The following is a 21,575-nucleotide window of genomic DNA, read 5'->3' as shown; positions in this document are numbered from 1 at the left end:
AAAAAAACAAAAAAAACAAATGTTATTTCCTTTCTTTTTCTTAGATTCTAACTACAATAGTAATTACGATAGCTAATGTATTTGGTGTGTGTTTTCTTCTGTTTTCTAGTGACCATGTTAGGACAAGCAACATAAATGTAGAGTATGTCAACTGTTCCTCCCAACAGAGCAAAAACTACTTAGAAGGTAAAATTCTATTTTAAATATATTCTATATTATAGATTATAGTAGCTGTAAAGAATAAATTGTGGTAATAAGAGTTAAGAAGCTAGGAACAGTCCTATTACTGATAAGATTATGAGTAATGAGGATGGAAGTTGGGAGGGTTCATGCTTAAAGGCTTTGAAAGGTTGGGAATAGCTCCTTCAGGGAACGGACAACGAGGGGTGTGTGTCAGTTAGGAGAGCCTAGGTTCTAGGCTACGCAATGGTAACAACTTCAGAATTTCAGTGTGTCAACACATTTGTGTTTTGCTCATGGTACATGACCAGTGGAGATCAGCATGGAGTCTCTTCCTAGAAGTCACTCAGGCTAGTGAGACTCCATCTCCATGGATGCTTCTTTGATCCTTACAGTATTGTGGGGAGATGAGATTGAAGGAGGACATAACAATCACTTAATAACTTCAACCAGAAGTGATACATCTGCTTCCACTCACATCTCATTGGCCAAATCTCAATCTTAATAGCCAAATGTAATTTCAAAGAGAGTGGAAAAGTGCAGTCTTTACCCATGCCTGGAAGGTGAACTGAAATGTCTGTGGACAGTCCTAATGTCTGCCACAGGAGTCAGGGACAGGATAGAAAAATGAATAAGCAGCCTGTTAGAAAAGTTCAGTTTGAAAAAAAAAAAAAAAAGAAACAAAATTAGATGTTTGACTGTATATAGAATTTAGGGTTGCTACTAAGAGGATATACCTGAAGGATTTAGGGGAGAAGGATCGAGGAAAAGTATGAGCAAGGAGGTTATTGAGGTCGCAATTAAAAACACTATTTTCAAATGTTAGAATTCAGAGGATCAAAAGAGATATAATTTTTCACAATAAAAAGTAGCCATGAAAACAAATTTTAAAGTTTGCTTTTAATTTTTATCATTCTTAAGGCTTTTGTGGAGATTATTTTAAGGTTATAGGCATTGAATATGATTAAGTGTTAAATTATTTTGTTTTTATCAAGTGGTATAATATCAGAAGGAAACACTTATATTAAGGAAATAACCTTCCTTTCCTATATAAAATGTCTCGCCTCTTTTAAAAATCTGATAAAAGTCTGGTAACCAAGTATTACAGGAAACAGTAAAGGGCTGGCCAGAAATCAGCAGCAGAAGTTGGTGAGATTGAACAATAACCACAAGTTCATTACTTTTTAAAACACGATGCTTGTTTCCTGATGGTAAAAAAAAAAAACACGTCATAGAGTTTTTGATAGAATGCATTGCTATAAGAGCTTTGCAAGTGGCTTTCCCATTTAATACAAAAGAGTATGTATGTAATCTACTTAGAAATATTTTTTTATCGTGAAAAAAAATTCTTTTATTGAGGTAAAATACACATAACAAAATTTGCGACTCTAACCATTTTTAAGCGACAGTTCAGCGGTATTAAGAACATTTACTGGTATTAAGAACTGGTTGTTGTACAACCATCACTACCATTTCCAGAACTCTTTTCAACTTCTGAGACTGAAATTCTGTTCCCATTAAACAGCTCTTCATTTCCCCCTCCCTCCCAGCTTCCAGCAACCAGCATTCTACTTTCTGTCTCTATGCCTTTGACTACTCTGGGTACCTCAGATAAGTGGAATCATACAATACTTGTTTTTTTGTGACTGGCTTACTTCATTTAACATAATGTCTTCAAAATTGTCCAGTTTGTGGCATGTGTCAGAATTTCATTCCTTTATAATGCTGAATAATGTATGTTGTATGATATAACACATTTTGTTTATCCATTCATCTACTGATGGACATTTGCTTTGCTCCTATCTTTCGGTTACAGTGAGTAATGCTCCTATGAACAGTGGTGTACAAATATCTGAGAATTCCTGCTTTCATTTCTTTGAGTATATGCCCAGAAGCGCAATTGCTAAATTCTGTGGTAATTGCGTGTTTAACATTTTGAGGGACCACTACACTGTTTTCAACAGTTGCTGCACTGTTTTATTTTACATTCCCACCAGCATGCACAAGGGTTCCAACTTTTCCATATTTTCATCAAAACTCGTTATTTTCTGGGGTCCTGTTGTGATCATTGCCATCACTAATCACTAATGGGTATGAAGTGGTTTCTTATTGTGGTTTTATGTAACCCACTTACTTAACTACAAAAATTGCATTATATTAAAATTATTTCTTATTTAATAAACTTCAAAGCCTATCATAGTTTTTTTTTACATTTGTTTTAAGTTCGATTTGCTAACATATAACACCCATAGTTCGTTCTATCATAGTTCTTTAAGCTGGTCTTTGCCTTGAAAATCTTTTTTTTTTTTTTAATTTTTATTTATTTATGATAGTCACACAGAGAGAGAGAGAGAGAGAGGCAGAGACACAGGCAGAGGGAGAAGCAGGCTCCGCATGCACCGGGAGCCCGATGTGGGATTCGATCCTGGGTCTCCAGGATCGCGCCCTGGGCCAAAGGCAGGCGCCAAACTGCTGCGCCACCCAGGGATCCCTGCCTTGAAAATCTTTGTTAATGCTTCTGCCTTATGGTGTCTCTATGTATTTCCTTCCTCTGCTCTTTGAGAACATGTTAAAGTAGTATAGGAATTGTTTCCCTAAGCTAAAACCATGCCATGCATGGATTTTTAAGTAAGGCACAATTTAATTCTTTGTGATTTCATATAATTTTCTTGGCTTTCTCCTATTTATTTATAAACTGGGGGCACACTTATAATATTGACCTGAAGAATCACTTTGTATAAATAGCTAAAGACTTAGAAATTAGAAAGTTAAGGAGCGTTAGAAATTTTTTTATTTTCATATTTTATTTGATATTTAAGTGAGTTTTTAATACAATCCAAACAAGCTTATTTGATGTCAGAGAACTAAAAATCTATAGTAGGGCTATTGTAATAATTGTATTGGTATTTTTTCATTGACAAGAATAATAGATTTCTCTGCCTATGTCATTTTGGGTTCTGCAGCTTCAAGCTATTATTTGGGAATGCTGTTGAAATTTCACAGTGTTATTTAGATTATTATAGCTTTCCTTTTAATATGGGTCACTAATCAGGAGAATTTCAAATGCTTTAAATTACATTCAAGACAGAAGACATTATATATTCAAAAGTACATGGTTGGGAGAAAATATCATATATTGGAAGAATATGGGTAGTTTGGTCTATGCAAGGCTGAGTGCATATGTGGAAATTATGAAATGATAGAGGATGGATAGAAGCCAAATCATGATGAAAATTTAAGCTATTTTAAATCCTACAGTAGGTGGAAAGGCACCAGAGGACAAGGAGAGTAATATATACCAGTTTGCATTTTAGAAAGACTCTGGTGGCAACGTAGAGGATGAATTTGGAGCAATGAGAGAAAAATTAGTTAGATAACTACTTGACCAGCCTGGAGAGAAAAGGTGAGGGCATAAATGAAGGCAGTACCAATATCACAAAAGAAGATTGGAGTATTTATAAGAATGTGTAGACAGCGGAGTCAGTTTTTATGACAGATGTACAAAAGGGAGGAAAAGGAGGAAGCTGGGGATAACTGTATTTGGGACTTACATAAGTAGATACATCATTTACCAAATTAAAGAATATAGGAAGAAGAAACAACTTTGGGGGGATGAGAGGAGATGCCAAATTTATTCTTAGATTTGTTTTATCATCTAGGTAAATAGATTTATTAGGCAGTTAGGGATATATGGCTACAACTCAAGAGAGATGATGTATTTGACACATACGGGAATTGAATGCCATAGACATGGATTGCATCATGCAGGAAAATTTTCAGGGCAAAAAATAAACAAGGAAAAAAAATAATAAAATAAAATAAACAAGGGAAAAACCTTAGGGTTTGTTAAGTAAGAGAGATGGGCTAATGATAGAAGGAGCAGTTTTGGGAAAGTATGACGAATAGCTAAAGGGTATGAGAAAATACAGGAGATAAGATTATCACAGGGAAACCAGGAAAATGGGGAGTTTCAAGACAGGTGGCCACAGATCGAGCAGAATAAGGATTAAAAAGTACAGGTTTGATTTAGTTACTAAGTCATTAGTGATAGAATAAAAGCAGTGTTAGAGGAACAATAGAAATAGAAGGAAGTTGGGGCGCCTGGGTGGCTCAGTGGGTTAAGCGTCTACTTACACTCAGGTCATGATCCCAGAGTCCTGAGATCAAGCCCCACATTGGGCTTTCTGTTTCTCCCTCTCCCTCTGCCTGCTGCTTTGTCTTCTTATGCTCTGTCAGATAAATAACTAAAATCTTAAAAAAAAAAAATTATCTATGGTCTCCCAGTCATTAAAAAAAAAATAATAGAAGCAAGCTTAAGGTAGGACTGAAGTGTTTAGAAGAGCCATGTTTGCAACTTAAAATGGTTCAGAAAAAAATGGAATAAAATTAAAATTATTTAATTTTAATTATAGATTAAAAATTACAATAGGTGAATCTGAGTAAAGGATATACAGGTATTCTTTGTGCTTATTTTAATCTTTCAGTTTTTCTGAACTTTTTGAAATTATTTTCAAATAAAATCTTAAAAAGTCTTAAGAAACTACAGTAGAATAGAAAGCTAATAAAAGAGAAGTAAAAAAAAAAAGTCTGTTCAAAGAAGTAGTACCTAGAGAAGAAAGATGAAACCAAGAGCTTAGTTTTGCAGTTATGTTGTAGAGGTAAGGAACTAATGTTGTACAGGGAAGAGAAAGGTGCTAAAATAAGAATGGAACAGAACAGTAATTGATGGGAGTAAGATCTCTCTGGAGGTGGAATGAAAATGAAAATGAAACAAAGAAGGTAAAGAAGACATTTAAAGTTTTGTGATTTTTCCAAAGTATTCAAATTTTATTAAAAACAATTTTTTATTGTAAATCAGATCATTGATTAGATTATTGCTGTTGAATATTTAGGCTTTGTAATTGTAGTATTATTGTTATAGTTTGAAATCTCATTATATGGGATCCCTGGGTGGCGCAGCGGTTTGGCGCCTGCCTTTGGCCCAGGGCGCGATCCTGGAGACCCGGGACTGAGTCCCATGTCGGGCTCCCTGCATGGAGGCTGCTTCTCCCTCTGCCTGTGTCTCTGCCTCTCTCTCTCTCTCTCTCTCTCTGTGACTATGATGAATAAATAAATAAAATCTAAAAAAAATAAAAAATAAATAAATAAATAAATAAAATCTTAAAAAAAAAAAAAGAAATCTCATTATACAACAAGAGTGAAGATTACATTGTCTAGACCAGCAGTTTGTTTTTATTGCTACCTGAGCCTGTTTTAAACATAGGTCATCTTTTCAGATGAAATATATATTTTGATTTATATTTATATATTTTGACTACTGGGCCTGTTTTTAAATAAAATATCAAAATTAGCATTATTAATTAAAGCTTCTTTAAAGCTTCGTTTAAAGTTTCTTGCCTTGATGTTGAGGTGTCTTATGTGCCAAGTGTAAAAATCGGACTGTTTTAGATTTGCAAAGAACCTGGAGCCAGAATTCCCAGTAAAGACACATGGATGTCTATGTCAGCAGAAGAAAAAAATAACACATCTATTTTTAACTTAGTTGGAATTCTGAAGTCAGACCACTTGGTTGAATGCCTGCCATAGTGATATTAAAATTTCAAACATGTTTATTAGATCTCTGCTGCCTCCTGCTGTCTGTTATATGGATACATTAATAACAGTAAAGAGTTTTTTAAAAATCAAGAATTTTTTCTGGTGTTTGTGAATAATAAACTTGAAATTATGGATAGGTACAGTAAACATTTCTGAAATTAAAATCAAAGTGAGGGCAGCCAGGGTGGCTCAGCGGTTTAGCACCGCCATCGGCCCAGGGCGTGATCCTGGGGTCCTGGGATCGAGTCCCACATCGGCTTCCTGCATGGAGCCTGCTTCTCCTTCTGCCTGTGTTTCTGCCTCTCTCTCTCTGTCTCTCATGAATAAATAAAATCTTTAAAAATAATAATAAAATAAAAGTGAGTGGAGAATTATAATGTAACTTCAACTACAAATTTTATAATGTAACTTCAACTTACAAATTTGTAAGCCTCAAGTGAGGCACTTGATAGTCTTGAGTTAGGTCAGGGAGAAAGGTAGGAAGAATTTGTTTCAGTTTATACTTATCTAGTCCTGGTTTTGAGAGTCCAGAACATTGTGGACAGGGTGGGGGTGATTTAAAAGAAGGAAAACAGTTGTGTTTTTCATGGAATTGTTTATTCATTCTCCAGACTTTCATTGATGTCTTTTATGGCTAGATATTGTGCTAGGGGAAACAATGAAAGGGGGACATACTGTACAACAATAAAGAGCTTACTACAGTCTAGTGGATGTAGGAGTATGAAATCTTAAACAAATGAATGCCAACTTGTAGTTCTCTTCATTCTACTATCTTTTTATTGGAAGGTATTATTTACTGTGTGAGCAATATTGCATATAGGGTATTAAATTCTCATATATATATTATATAACCTTTCTTGGAAATTCAAGGTTTAACTTGCAGAGGCTGATGATAATCAAATATAGATTTTTCTTTCCCCACAGGATAATATTTAGATGTTTTGGTCAACAATAGATTCTAGTTGAATTTTGAGTGAGAGTAGTTTTTAAAAATATACCCAGAAGACTGACTTAGGGATAAAAAGTCATGTAAGATAAAGTTCTTTGTTATTGTTTAAAAAATAAAGTTGCTGCTTTAATAACTGATTTTGTTTTCTTTGTGATCTTCAAGTCATAGATTTGGAGTATAGTTAGAAGCATGAGAATGAAAGGAAATGTAAATGAACATGATGAAAATGCCATCTAAAAATAAGAGAGGGGATCCCTGGGTGGCGCAGCGGTTGAGCGCCTGCCTTTGGCCCAGGGCACGATCCTGGAGACCCGGGATCAAATCCCATGTCGGGCTCCCGGTGCATGGAGCCTGCTTCTCCCTCTGCCTGTGTCTCTGCCTCTCTCTCTCTCTCTCTCTTTCTGTGACTATCATAAATAAATAATAAAAAAATAAAAATAAAAAAACATTAAAAATAAGAGAGGATACTGAAAACTTACTAGAACTGTATAGAAGTATAGGCAATTAATTGAATATTCAAGCTAAAGCCATATATTTTGATATCGTCTGTGGGTATCAGCACAATAAAGTATATCAGGTCATTTGATGTTTTAAAAAATGGCCTAGTTTCATCAGGAGGAGATTCTGTATGATGATCTTGGATTTTAGTGGCATATACAAAAGAGAGCTTGCAGGTAGAAAGAGTTTGGAGTTAGCCGTGGATTGGTTTAAATGCTGTCACCAGTTATATAGCATTAGTTGGGTCACCTAACTTCCTTGGGTTGGGTGGATTGTTTCATAGAACATTTGGGACTGGAATCTTTTTAAAGACTATTTTCAACCAACTGGAGCAGTGGTTTGACCTCAGGATATCTTTTATACTATTAAAAAATACTGAGGACCTCAAGGAGCTTTTGTTTTTATGGGCTATATATGTTAATAATCACTGTTTTAGACTTATAATGGAAAATTTAAAGTATTTATTTAAAGAATGAGTTACTTTACTCATGCATGATTTTGTAACATCCATATATCCTCATTTAGAGAATATTGGTTTGCTAAATTATGCAATCTTCCAAATGTTGATACATTTCTTTATATATAGATATAAATGTAAAATATACATTTGATGTATATTTTATTTTTATTTGATGTATAGTTGATACATTTCTATTTTTATTTATTTATTTATTTATTTATTTATTTATTTATTTATTTATTTATTTATTTAAAAAAAATTTGTTAGGGATGCCTGGGTGGCTCAGCGGTTGAGTGTCTTGCCTTCAGCTCATGTCGTGATCCTGGGGTCCAGGATCGAGTCCCACATCAGGCTCCCTGCATGGAGCCTGCTTCTCCCTCTGCCTATGTGTCTGCCTCTCTCTGTCTCTCGTGAGTAAGTAAATTAAAAATCTTTTTAAAAGATGTTTAAAAAAACATCGCAACAAATATTAGCAGAAAGTCTTTTTTTTTTTTTTTAAGATTTTATTTGTTTATTCATGAGAATACACAGAGAGGAGAGAGAGAGAGGTAGAGACACAGGCAGAGGGAGAAGCAGGCTCCATGCAGGGAGCCTGACATGGGATTCGATTCCGGGTCTCCAGGATCAGGCCCTGGGCTGTAGGCGGCGCTAAACCGCCGAGCCACCAGGGCTGCAGAAAGTCTTTATAATAATTCTTGGGAAGCTAAAAACTCATGGTGGTGGATGCAAGTTTTCCAAAATTCTTACTTTCATCTAAAGCTTGAATTTAAAAAAAATAAAAAATAAAGCTTGAATTTTATCAATGGCAATAAATAATGCTAGTTGTGTTCCTTGAAATGAGATACACTTCTTTAATTTTCAAGAAAATTTCTGCCAGATAACACAAGTCTGAGTAAGCAGAGTTTGTGTGTTGTCTTTCAAGTAAAATTGGTGTTCAGTTGCAAAGATTAAATGAAGTAATTATCAACCTTTTACAACTTGAGTCAGCAGTCAATAAATGGTAGCTAGTGAGTGCTGGTATTAACATTTTACATGTTAATCATAATAACCTCCCATACATTTTAATTCAGTTGATGTTCGTAATATTCCTGTGAGGAAGGTAAAATGGTGTCATTATCTCATATAAATGAGGAAACATAAGGGATTGAGAGGTTTGCTTAAAGTTAGTAGACCATAAGTAGTGAATCCAGACTTCAGCCCAATTTGCCACGTGTCTTCAAATGCAGGATTTCCTTGCCCCTTTGTTAGCAAAAACTGTGGGAAACACACAGCTCCATAAAGTTTAACAGCAATAGTGCTATTTGGGCATAGCTAATATTTTCAGGTGATAATAGAAACAGCCATTTTATATAAAGTATTCAGAAAAGAGGTATTCTTTGAGCGGAGTCTTGAAGAATTAATTTTTGTTGTAAGAGAATTGCCTATTTATAGGAAACTTTACATAAATTATGGAGGAGTATTAAGTGCAGTAAGTTATAAAAAATCATTTAAATAACTTTGTTTTTCTCTCCTAGCCTTAGGCTTTAGAAAAGAACTCAAGAATTTGGAAGTAGGCTATAAATCTCATGAGTTCCATCCAGAGTCACATCTACAAATGAAAAATCCTTTGATAAAAAGGTAATCAAAGATATTTGGAAATACTAAAATCTTTTGCATTAAATGCATTTACTATAGGAACTCTCTGTGTGTCATAAAGGTTATAAGTCCATATTCCTACTCTAAAAACAATGGGTCTACAATATTATGATGCCTGTATTCTTGAGGACCACTAAAAGGATATAGGCCTAAGGGTGGGGGCCTACAGAGTACTGGGTACAATACATGATTACATGATTGTTGTAATCCTCATAGCATTCTTAAGAGGTAGATGATATTTTATAAGAGAAAATTGGGGGCTTTTATTAAGTAATTTGCCCAAAGCCATGGAGTGAAATTTGGATATCTACTTATCTATCAAAGCCTCTCTTTTCATCATTTCACTCTGATTGAATTCTGTGTAATTCATGCGAGAAAAACTATTTTCATGACAAAAAATTATTTTCAATGTGATATCTTCATCTCAAAAGTTAATTATTATCTAAATAAAGGTAATTTTGATTAAACTTTTTAATATACCATCCTTTTATAGCATTATATGTCAAAATTAAAGTTGTCTCTATTGGTATAAACTTTGTAATGTTGGTAGAAGTATTTTTAGGGTATTTAAGTATTTGCTTATAACTTTTTTTTTAGGTCTGTGCTACATTTTATCACAAATAAATGTAATTTCAGTGTTTGTAAGTTGAAATGAAATTTTTTAATTATGCCTTTAATTATTGGAAATCTAATTTTGGTAATGACAGGTGTTTCAGGCATTTGTATATTTTGGCATAAATTTTGGATTCAGAGTGTAGAATGCTAATGGTTACAAATATCTTCCCACTTCTGTTATGTTATAAAAATAAGTGTATATTGAGAAATTAAACTACAGGACAAATGTTTGTTTTTCCTCCATTTTTGCCTATTTGTATAAGGTGTTTTAGCTTTGTTCTTGTTTTTATGTTACAGATCACATATACGTGAAATCAATGGAAAGTTATTCCCTTCATCAGGTCCACAGTTACTCAAGGACAATGCAGCAAGAGAGCATATCCACCAGTCAGGTGAACAGAAACTTGAAACCTCAAGTGAATACAAATTTTCTGAGTGGCTTAATACAGAAAATTCTGAGAGAACAGGTTTACTTTTTCACAATGACAATTCTGCTTCTGGAAAAAGAATGAACAGTAATGAAATAGTCTCACCATCATTGTGGTCTTCACACATGAGACCTGTTGGGTTAAAGCCAGAAACTGCTCCCCTCATCCAGCAGCAAACTACGATGGAACAATGTTGCTCTGAGAACTCTCTATCCAGGGAACATACAGTTCAGTCAACCTGCAGACCTGATGGTTGTCAGATGCCAAAACTTGTTAGCCATAATCCACCGCCTCCTTTGCCACCAAAGAAATATGCGATAACCGGTGTGCCACAGTCAGAGAAAAATGAATCCACACCTAATGTCAAGCTTACAGAGATGTTTAAAGCTAATTCTTCTAGTCTTCCAAAGCACAGTTTAAGTCTGGATTCAGAACCAGGTTCAGAAGAGGGTACATATATGAATGATGAAAGACTTAGGGAAGCATTTCAAGTAAAAGAGCCTGTTGGCAACACACCAAACTACCTGTCCAGCTTTTCAACTGAAGATTTTCAGGCAGACTTGGCTACGGTTGTTGATGCATTTTGCCAACCAGAAATAGACTCTAGTTCTACCTGTCCAAATGAGACCATTTCATTAACTACCTACTTCTCAGTTGATAGCTGCATGACAGATACATACAGACTGAAATACCACCAGAGACCCAAGCTCTGTGTTCCAGAGAGCAGTGGCTTTTGTAATGATGATGTACTATCTAAGAGTGAAAGAAGGATAGCACCTGTGTTACACAACAGTCTTGGTTCAAGCTGTCCTTCTGAGCAGAGATATAAACCTAGTATACATTGTAATAGATGAGTGATGAAAATGGTAAGTTGATACTTTTCAGAGGCCATGAAAATATAATAGGAATTGACTGACCCAACCTGGTGATACATGAAACTAAAACTGTGGCATTTTTAAAGTTTTAATCACTTTAACTTTCTATGTATATTGTTTTGTGATGATCAACTTATTGGAGATTTTAGAAATTCCCTTTGAATAGTCTTGGTTTGCCTGCAAAATAGAAAATCCAGAGGGTATGCAAGAAGTCACTGCTGTAGTTGAATAAAACTGTAATTTGTTCCTTTATGTGTTGCTAGCAGACCCCTAAGTATTAAACTAACCAATACTCACGTATGTAGATTGATAAACTATGCTAATTGAAAAATACCAGTTAATACAAGTTTGTGTAGTCAAAGCAGTATTTGCTTTATGAAGAAGCACTTTCTAATGGGTAACCAACCAAAAGAGGGCTTCACCCATTTGTTTTTGACTTCTGTGATAGTCTACTACATATGATCCCTTTAAGTGTCTTAGAATTATCAACCTATGAAATTGATAGCATTTGGGGAAGAAAACAAAAGCCTTAATGAAAAAGCAGTTTTTAAATTAAATTAGGGTCAGAATAGAAGAAACTCAATTTTGCCCCTAGAACTTTTATCTTCAGAATGCCTGGTTAACATAAATTAGGCCTTTGACTGTCATATGTATGGATAAGCTTACTTCAGACATGTAAGCTAAAAATAAGTGAAATTCTTAACACTAGTATATTTATGTTACATTTTTTCTAATTTTATATGAAATGTGAAAAGTTTTATTTTGGTTCGGTTCACTTTGGGCTGCTAATAACCAGTGTTAGGAATTAACTTAGGGCCTTCAGGGGATCTCACTGTGACTGCCTAAATTTTCCCTGCTATCATCTTACCTCTTTATAGATTGTCAACCCATTTTAGTGATACTCAGATTCTTGAGACTGAAAATATGTTTCCAGATTCAATTTCTTCTTTCACATAGAGGGTTTAATTTTAATGAAATATATTAATTTGAGCATACTTCCCATTTTTCTACTCTAAACAAAAAGTCCTTTCACCCTTTCATGGAGAGGGCTTTTTTTTTTTTTTTTAATGAAATTTCCATTATCATGATGACCTTATAAATGAAATTAAGTTATATTAGTTGCCTTTTTTCATTAGTTGTCATTTTATTTTGTATTAAGTTGGTAAACTAGATATGGCTAAGTTTTGTATTGCACTTAAAAAAATTGAAAATTACAGAATTAAAAATTTGTTTACATTAATAAACATACATATACTCTATAAACTAATTAGTAAATTTAATATTTTTACCAACTTGATACATTGTTAAAATATTCTAAAATGTAAATCATTTAAAATTAGTATTCCTAAGTAAAATAATTTACTTAAATAAGTAAAATAATTGCTTGTAAAAACCTAATCTCACCCAGTTAAGAAATCTTGGTCAATTATTGTCTTCCACCTAGAGAAGCTTTTACTAGCCTTTTCTAACTGTAACAGTAGGTAATTATCACTTTATATTCTCTTAATTTAGAAATACTTGAATATGAACTATATTAAACTATCTTTTAAGAAAGCTCATTTTTAACATAACTTTTAGTATGGAAGGTTTGTAAATACTGTAAAGTTTTAAAAATTGTATTTGAAATATCAGTGTATTTAATGACTGCTTTTATAACATTGTAAAATACTAGAAAATGGGTTCAAGTATTTTTAACAACTTTCTGTGTAACTTTTTAAAAATTTCTATTTGGTCAAGATGTCCAGTTAAAAATGTATTATTTGAAACATATAAACTAATTTCTTATATTTAACAGCAGTCTCAATAGATTTGTATTTTCAACTCATGGGTGAGTTGTAACATCAAATAGATCTAATTTAAGTACTATCCAGTCGTAACCACCCAAATCATGTAATAGTACTAACAGACTAGAAAATGTTTTTGTAGATTCAACACTCCAAATATAGATTTGAATGCATAATTACTAATCATTCACAGGTAAAATTTTTATTCCTAGGATACCTAATTTTTATAGCTGTTTTCTTCTGATTATAAAATTATGGTAACTTCTGAAATAATGCAACCAATAATTGTTGTAATGTTTAAAATACTTATCTTAAGACTTCTATTTTTCTGTGAAATCAGTTTCTTCTGGTTCAGAATTTCTTTTTTAAGATAAACTAATTTTTAAGTTAACATGGTTGGACTTCTCTGTGCATTCATGAACTGTGACTTCTTCTCCCGTCAGTTACGCATTTTATGAGAAATTAAGTCGACTTAAAGTTCAAGGGTGCTTGGGAGTATCACTAATCATAAAATGTTATCACTAAAGGCTCCTAAGTACGTAATTGTCATGAGGTCCAAAGCAGGGCTCCTTTGGGAGTTGGCAAACTTTTATAAAGAGCCAGATAGTAAATAATCTGGTCTTGGTGGACCATAGGGTCTTTGTAACAAACAACTACTCAATTCTGCCACTATAATGAATGAAGCCATAAACGGTATGCAAAAGAATGGCATATTTGCTTTCCAATAAAACTTTACTGACGTTGAAATTTGGATTTCAGGCAGCCCAGGTGGCTCAGCGATTTAGCACTGCCTTCAGCCCAAGGCCTTATCCTGGAGACCCGGGACTGAGTCCCATGTCGGGCTCCCTGCATGGAGCCTCCTTCTCCCTCTGCCTGTGTCTCTGCCTCCCTCTCTCTCATGAATGAATGAATGAATGAATAAATAAATAAATAAATAAATAATCTTAAAAAAAAAAGAAATTTGGATTTCATACAATTTTCATCACATGGCATCAAATAGTCTTTTTTCCAACTACTTTGAAATGTAAAAATCATCCTTAGCCCATGGGCCTGATCAAAAGAGGTAGTGGGCTATATTTGGCCCAATGGCCATAATTTGATGACTCTTATCCTAGAACATAATTTACAATAAATAACCTTTTTTTTAAAAAAAAAAAAGGATTTTATTTATTTATTCATGAGAGACACAAAGAGGCAGAGACACAGGCAGAGGGAAAAGCAGGGTCCATGCAGGGAGCCTGATGTGGGACTTGATTCCAGGTCTCCAGGATCACAACCTGGCCCAAAGACGGCACTAACAACTGAGCTACCCGGGCTGCCCTACAATAAGTAACCTTAATGACCTTAAATAAAATATCCTGTAGTCTCTGAATGTATTCCCATGCCATTTAGGGACTAGATAGATATGTGGAGAGGTTTCTATTCTAAACTTTCAGATTAACAGACTCCTGAAAACTTCATCACAATTACTAGTCAGCCGGTTCATTTCAAATGGTTATTAAAATAATCATTTCGGGATGCCTGGGTGACTCAGCGGTTGAGCATCTGCCTTTGGCTCAGGGCACGACCCAACATCAGGCTCCCCACAGGGAACCTGCTTCTCCCTCTGCCTGTGTCTCTTGTCTCTTTGTGTCTCTCATGAATAAATAAATAAAATCTTTAAAAAAAATCATTTCATTTATATGAAATTAAGTTTTTGAAATTTACAACAGAATTTATCAGATTAAAATCACACTTCTGTTATTCTTTATTTTTGTCATAGCAAGTTTGCCAACTTTTCTTGGTGTCCTTCACCCTTTGACCCAGTGACCTTTTACCCATTTAGCCTTCAAGTGTGGTTTCTATAAGCAGTCACTACTTGAGATGGCACAGGTAAGTGATAGGTATGATTTCTTATTCATCAGCTGTAGAAAAGATTCAACCCTTATATTGGCATCATTTATAGTTATGTCATAACACTAAGATCATTTTCAGAATATTTAATATTTAATGGTGGTAGTGGGCTGATTTTAGGCTCAGAAAGGTAGTACAGACTATAAATCTTTGTGTGTAACCAACATTAAGCTACATGAGAACTGCGGATCCTTTCACAATCCTGCTACCTACCAAGTAGTTTAAACAAGTGCAAAATCCAAATGAGACCAAATTTAGCAAGGCAATAAACATTTATTGGACAAAATTATTAGCACTCAGCAAAAAAAGTTTGCACTGTTTGGTATACTCAATGAAATTTCAGTTTTGTGTTTCTTTGGGTGCTTCAATTTTTGCATAAAAGGTTCACTCCAGACAGATGCAACAATACCCCATAGGCATTACTGTTACCTTGTAGTGGGCAACAGGCAATTAAAATCTACCAAAATCAGTTCCACATTTCACTGTCAATGCCATTCTAAGAGGGAAAGAATATAAAGTTTACCAGATCTATGTCCTGTTTCTAAGTAAGGGGAATATCTTCAAAATATTTAGGCAATTCACATGTATCAAATGTCACCAATTTCAAAAAGAGCCCATTTCTAACATCTGTTACTTAAAGGAGTATCTGTTATGTAATAGGAATAGCTTCTGACGGCTTTTAGTAGCTGCTTTGGGAGTGTGAACTTTCTGATTAAACACTAGTTGATCACTCCTAGAATGTAAATTCTTACTAACATTTAGAGAAAGAATGTAAGCTCCATAAAGGCAAGGATTTTTGTCTTTTTTGCTCAGTACTGTACCTGGCCCAGAGTAAGTGCTCAAATATTTGTTGAAATGACTGCTGAAGTATTTAAGGTATAACCATTATATAAAAAAACACATTTTGGCCACAAGCATTCTTAATGCAATCACAATAAATAGGTTTCAGACATATTCTTATTTTAGGGGAGTTCAAGAACTGAAAAGAAAACAAAGGTAAGAGGACATGCACACTAGATTTCCCATGTTGGATATTATATTTATATACTTTCTCTGAGATTATTAACAATATGGCAGCCATCACAGAGGCCCACTTAATCTAAAAAACTGGTACTTACGGCTAGGACATTGTGGGCCTATATTTTCTGTATAGCTCTTAACTCCTTTTTCTCAAAATCCTTCCCTTTTGAGTAATTTATTTTTAAATATTTCACTTTAATATTTTACATTTTTGTATTATACTAATCTGGCTAATCCTTAAAATGTTAAAGGCAAGACATTACTATATTTCTTAATGAATACACTAAACCTTTACATAGAAATGTTTTAATATTCAGCCCCTGTAAAGCCATCAGATTTTGAAAAGTTTTTAAACATGAATCAGAGAGTCTAGTTTTAAGAATTTAGCTATGAATGGGTGAGATCATTACCCATTTAATATAGTCCCCAAAAGGAATAATAAGAGTAAAATGAAATGAAAGAAAAGTCCCTCAGTTTGAGATTCTGTTGCACAATCCTGTCTTCTTTGTTCAAGAGGTTTGTAGTCATTCTCAGAATCCACTCCAGGAACCAACTTCTTAATCTAGACATCAGGCAAACCATTCTGTAAAAACCAAATATTTGTCAACAATGTCTCCTTCCCATTTTAATACTTTACCCCAATATCTGAAAATCCAGGTTGTCTCAGTCATTTACCTATTCCTAAATGATTTATATGTTGATAAGAGAGAGAGAGAGAAAGCCTGGAGTATACCTCCTAAGGCTTCCATTTTCTACCCAAAACTTAAAACTCGTGTCATTTAAAAAAAGAAAAAGGAAAGAAAACATATTTGAGATATCAGTCTTTAGCAAAAAAAGGCAAAGCAGAGGAGAGTGGAGACTCTAATGGTTGGGCAGAGGATTTTAAAGAAATCCCCATCTCTTCCATTCACCCACTCAACCTTCTGCCTTCTAATCTTGTCACACTATCCAAGAGACCAGCAACAATGGGGCCTTAGATACAATGAGTTTATGCCCAAATCTTTGCCAAAATTTTGGAGGTGGGGAAGGAAGATATAATTGCCTATCAAGGATTACAAATTCTTAAGCATAATGATGGAGAAAAGTTAACTTACGGTTAAGCAAACAACCCTGAAGTCCAAGCGAGCTCCCTAATGTCCAACCAAATGAGCTGCGCCGCTTTTCCACAGGTTCTCTCTTCAGCTCACTGCTTCTCCTGAATTTTCCCTCATCATTTCAGTCCCGTCTCCCTCTTCTTGTTCTGCTCCCCTGCCCTTTCTTTATCCTTCCTTCCCTTACCCTTTCCAAAACTGTCTTTTCAGAGTGCGTTAACATTTACCGAAATGGGGACCCTGAAAAATAACGTCTTAGTAAGACGTTATTAAGCGTTCATATCTGGACCTGTCTGAGATCTCTACCCGGCCTGCGGGACGTCAAGCTGCGCAGTACAGCCAACACCACCTTTCGTCGAGCGCTTACTGCTGCCGGGCAAGCGTGCACATCGCTTTCGGATCAAGTACTATGTCATTTAATCCTCACTACACCCCTATGACCTGGTTACTACTGGTCCCAAGTGGTAAATGGGAAAAATGAAGCTCAGAAAAGCTAAATAGTATCTCTAATTTTGCGGTACTAGAGGAACTCAAATCCAGCTGGTTTCTTTTTCTTTTTCTTTTCTTTTTCTTTTGTAAGATTTTATTTTTTTATGAGAGAGCACAAGTGGAAGGGAGGGGCAGAGGGAGAGGGAGCAGTCGGCTCCGCGCTCCGCAGGGAGTCTGACGCGGATCCCAGGCCCCGGGGATCATGACCTGAGCTACCCAGGTGCCCCCAACCCCAGGTGGTTTCATTCCAAAACATAAGAAGAAGAAATTATGAAGCCAAATTCCTTCCACACCTCTTTGAAGACCCTGAGGTGCCCAGGAAGAACACTTTACTTCGTCTCATCCCGACCCCCAGCACCCCAGTCGACTCTGCCACTTGGCCAGCTGGGTCATTATTTTGGGCGTACCCTACTCCCTGGAATTCAGTTACCTGGCCAACGCCCACACCGTGGTGGTCGGCTCCCTACCCGTTCAACTCCGCGTTCCGAGTACTCACTACGGTAAAAGATACACGAAGACGAACAACACCACGTCGAGGAGGATGAAGAGCCACAGATCCAGCCAGTAGGAATGTTTCGGAAACCGGTCGGCTGCGGATTGAGGCCGCACTTCGTGGTTCTGCGGCTGCCTCCCGGCTTCGCCCAAGCGCAGTCGCTCCCGGGGGCCGTCCCGACCATCTTCTGCTGCTGCGCCCGCCTCCATCACCCACCAGTCGTCGCCCCGCCGCAGCCGGAAATCCCTCAGGTCCCGCACTTCCGGGTTCGCCTTGCCCGCAAACGGCCACAGCGCGGCGCCTACGCATGCGCGCTCCCCTCCCCGGAAACGGCCTGGTCCCCTCGCCTTCCGGCGCTTCGCTGTCTCCGTGACGCTCGGCAGGCAGCTCGGCGGGCAGCTCGGCGGGCAGCTCGGCGCGCAGCTCGGCGGGGCTCGGCCTCCTCCCGGCCGCGGCGTGCGCGGGGCCGCCCCTTCGGCTCTGCTGCGCCCTGAGGGAGAGCTGGTTAGACTGGTTTCCCTGGAAGAAGTCACCCTCAAGTCCCGCGGACGTCAGGTGCTGGATCCCACCCAGGAACTGCCCACGGTCACCTTTCCTTGTCCCTGTATTTCTTTCGGGTCCTCATTGCCAAGGGTTTAGGGCCCCCTCTGATAGGGTCTGTATTGTGTATATGGCACGTCACACCTATTCATTCCTGAAACAGTTATAATGAGGTGGACGTCGTAAGTAAGAGCCGGGGCTTCTAAGGAGGCCGAGAGCAAATCCTGAGACTGCGGCATGTACCCCATGGGAGTGAATTTAAGGGTAACCCCCAAGCTTTTGGGAATGTGACCCCCTAGGAGATTGGAGTGCTAGCAGAAAGAAAATGGCCATTGTAAGTGAGGAAAAATTCCCCTCTACCGACCTTCTTTGGGCCTCCAGCAGGGCCTAGGCATTAAACTGACATAAGATGAGACTTCAGGGGAAAAGCACTCAAGGTCTATTAGTTTTTGGTTTTTATGTGCACATGAGAACCTTCACAAGAGAATGAAGATAAAAGAAGCGACCAGAACAGAAAGCTTTACTCCTTTTAGATAGAGAGTCAAACCAGGCAAAGGGGTTTGGGTCAGGGGTGGTAAATTGTGAAGAATGACAGGGAGATAAACATCAGGGTCCCAAGGTTTGTTTGTACAGATTTCTCAGCCTGATTCCCCATCTCTGGTGATAAGAATGTTTTTCTTCCTCCTCGTAGAGGGTAGGCACCTTTCACATGGGAGTTTTATCTCCTGTCGGGAAGAATTGAGGAAGGCCAGAGTGGCCCTCTTGCACCTGCTGTTTCTCAGGCTCCTTTAACTTAATCAATATGCCAAAGCAGTGTATTTTGGGGTGACACACTCTGAACTCCTTCATTTCCTCTGTCTGAAAGTTCATTAGAAGTTTTACATGAAAGCTGAATTGGTGGCTGTGGAGAAAAAAAAAAAAAGAAGTTAGCAGCCAAGTGGCAAGGGATCTATCTGCAAAGGGAAAGAATAGGTTAGGATAAGAATACATAGGAAATAAGTCGAAGCACATTTCCTCATATCCTGTTAAATCAGCCTCCTATCCCTAGAAATAGGTCAGCCCAACAGAATGGCTGAACCTCATTTATCTGATGGAGAGTGTTTATCTGGTCTTTCAAAAGGTGCAGGTTAAACACTATTTGTTTCAAGCAATTTACACAGAAGTAGCATTCTTCACCAGTGATTGCCTGAACTCCTCCTTTGGGGCTGTCAGTGTGTCTAGGAAGAGGTAACTTTGGAGTATAACAGAAAGCCTAAACTATTAACTGATGATAGAAGGGCTTCCAATGTGTGTGTAATGATACTGAAATCCTGTTATATTTCTGTGGAAAGATTTAGAACTGCCTTTTCCAACTCAAGAGTTTGAAAGCCTGGGAAAAGGGAGCCCAATATTGAAAAAAGAACTTAGAATTGTGATGCACGAGCCAGTTTTCTGTAACATCTTGTTTAGTGTATTCATGTGGCACTACTTTAAGACCAAAGGACCCTAAGTTTGTAATTGGGCTGGCATTTAAGGTGGAGTACCAGGACAGAGAGTATCAGGAATCTGAGTCCGCATCATCCTGACCGTCTAGGTGGAACTCTTTGTATACCTTATCATCACATAAGATAAAAAGACCAGTACCGGAATGCCTGGGTGGCCCAACGGTTTAGCGCCGCCTTCAGCCCAGGGTGTGGTTCTGGGCTCCCAGGATCCAGCCCCACATCCAGCTCCCTGCATGGAACCTGCTTTCTCCCTCTACCTGTGTCTCTGCCTCTCTCTCTCTCTCTCTCTCTCTCTCTCTCTCTCTCTCTGTGTCTCTCATGAGTAAATAAATAAAATCTTAAAAAAAAAAAAAAAAAAAAAAGACCAGTACCATTCATGGATGAGATCAGAATGAAACTTTTGACCTACTAAGTTGGGGTCTGATGTATCTTGTCACCTGCCTTATTGGCATCTGCACATCTCCATCTTCTGTGTATTCCTGTCAGTCTCTAGAAGAACAGGTTGTGAAATATTGGATATAGGAGGCCTGCAATTAGGCCTTAGCAGCAATAAGGCATGGTTTTGTTATATGATTAGGTTAGCGCAAATTTTTTGTTTCCCCATATGTGATCTTTGGCCTTTGGCAACTCAGCTGCTCCCGGGTTACGCTGGGAACCTGCTGTAAAATCTGGTGGTTTGGTAAGTGTCTGTACCATAAGAGTCAGTAATGAAATGATTTCTGACCTTCATGAGAGGCTTGAGGATGCACCTGTGGAATCAGACCAAAAAGTTTGATTGTAGTATTGACTTGATATGTCATGTGGGAAAGGTCCAGTACCATCGGGATTTTCAATAAAAAGGAAAAAAACTCCCTTCTAATGTCTTTGAGCAAAGGACAGTCCTTGAGCTTCCATAGAGGTTTTTCCACGTACAGTTGACTCACCAAAAACTGAAGAATGATATGTATTTTTGGTCATGGATGCCATACCCTGTCATATATCCATTTTCCCAAATTGGTCCACCAGTTGGTCATATTCGCAGGAATAAAAATTAATTTCAGGTTCTTTTGCAAGATCTAGATGTTGACATAACCAACAATCAGATCGATTAGTTAATGTGGCCAGGGTTTGGAAAAGTGATTTAATGGGGTGTCAGTTCTGCATAACCTGCTGAGAAAACAAGAGTTAAGTGAGACACAGTTTGAAAGACAGTCCATAGCAGAGGGTCAGAGGGAGAGTAGGATAGATTGAGACAAGCAATCTCCTCGAAGATTTTATTTTTAAGTAATCTCTGTACAAACTCACAACCTGGAGATCAGGAGTCCCATATACTCCACCAACTGAGCCAGCCAGGCACCCCTCCAATCACCCTTTTAATAAGTGGCTAAAGAAAGGGGAGGCTTTGTTAAAAGGAAGATTTTTTTTTCCTCTTTCTTAGTTCCCACTGGGAGTAGGGAGACCCAGTGGGGGAGAAAATAGGTGGAAGTGAAGGTTCTTGATCTGTGATCTTGGGAAAAGCTATCTATCTCATGATTTTGTCTGCTTCTAGGACTTGGGAATTTGCCTG

General features: G+C 37.1%; 2 protein-coding genes across 4 annotated transcripts in view; one reads left to right on the top strand and one right to left on the bottom strand.

Moving 5' to 3' along the window:
• USP53 (ubiquitin specific peptidase 53) overlaps positions 1 to 13,410 on the top strand; it is a 65,077-nt gene extending 51,667 nt beyond the window's left edge. For all 3 annotated transcript variants that reach the window (XM_038581756.1, XM_038581757.1, XM_038581758.1), the window contains 3 exons: positions 110 to 186; positions 9,197 to 9,299; positions 10,230 to 13,410. In XM_038581756.1, the coding sequence (XP_038437684.1) occupies positions 110 to 186; positions 9,197 to 9,299; positions 10,230 to 11,214 (1,165 nt within the window). In that variant the 3' untranslated portion in view covers positions 11,215 to 13,410. The remainder of the gene's footprint in view (positions 1 to 109; positions 187 to 9,196; positions 9,300 to 10,229) is intronic.
• A 1,755-nt stretch (positions 13,411 to 15,165) lies between these two features.
• On the bottom strand, positions 15,166 to 18,784 carry C32H4orf3 (chromosome 32 C4orf3 homolog). Its single transcript, XM_038582449.1, has 3 exons — positions 18,690 to 18,784; positions 17,943 to 18,524; positions 15,166 to 16,515 (listed from the first exon to the last, which is right to left on the bottom strand). The coding sequence occupies exons 1-2, from the start codon at positions 18,782 to 18,784 to the stop codon at positions 18,008 to 18,010; spliced, it is 612 nt and encodes a 203-aa protein (XP_038438377.1). The 3' UTR covers positions 15,166 to 16,515; positions 17,943 to 18,007.
• Positions 18,785 to 21,575: the final 2,791 nt, after the last annotated feature.

This window comes from Canis lupus, chromosome 32 (assembly GCF_011100685.1).
Source record: "Canis lupus familiaris isolate Mischka breed German Shepherd chromosome 32, alternate assembly UU_Cfam_GSD_1.0, whole genome shotgun sequence".
NCBI lineage: Eukaryota > Metazoa > Chordata > Mammalia > Carnivora > Canidae > Canis > Canis lupus.
The sequence above is the reverse complement of the archived record's forward strand: the minus strand, read 5'-3'. Positions and strand labels throughout refer to the sequence as shown.

Excerpts from the sequence above, each read along its gene's own strand:
- C32H4orf3 (XM_038582449.1), bottom strand. The coding sequence starts at position 18,784 with ATGCCGCAGTCTCAGGATTTGCTCTCGGCCTCCTTAGAAGCCCCGGCT. Across the intron at positions 18,525-18,689 it reads ACTGTTTCAGGAATGAATAG|GGAAACCAGTCTAACCAGCT; the intron begins GTGTGACGTGCC and ends GACTTCTTCCAG.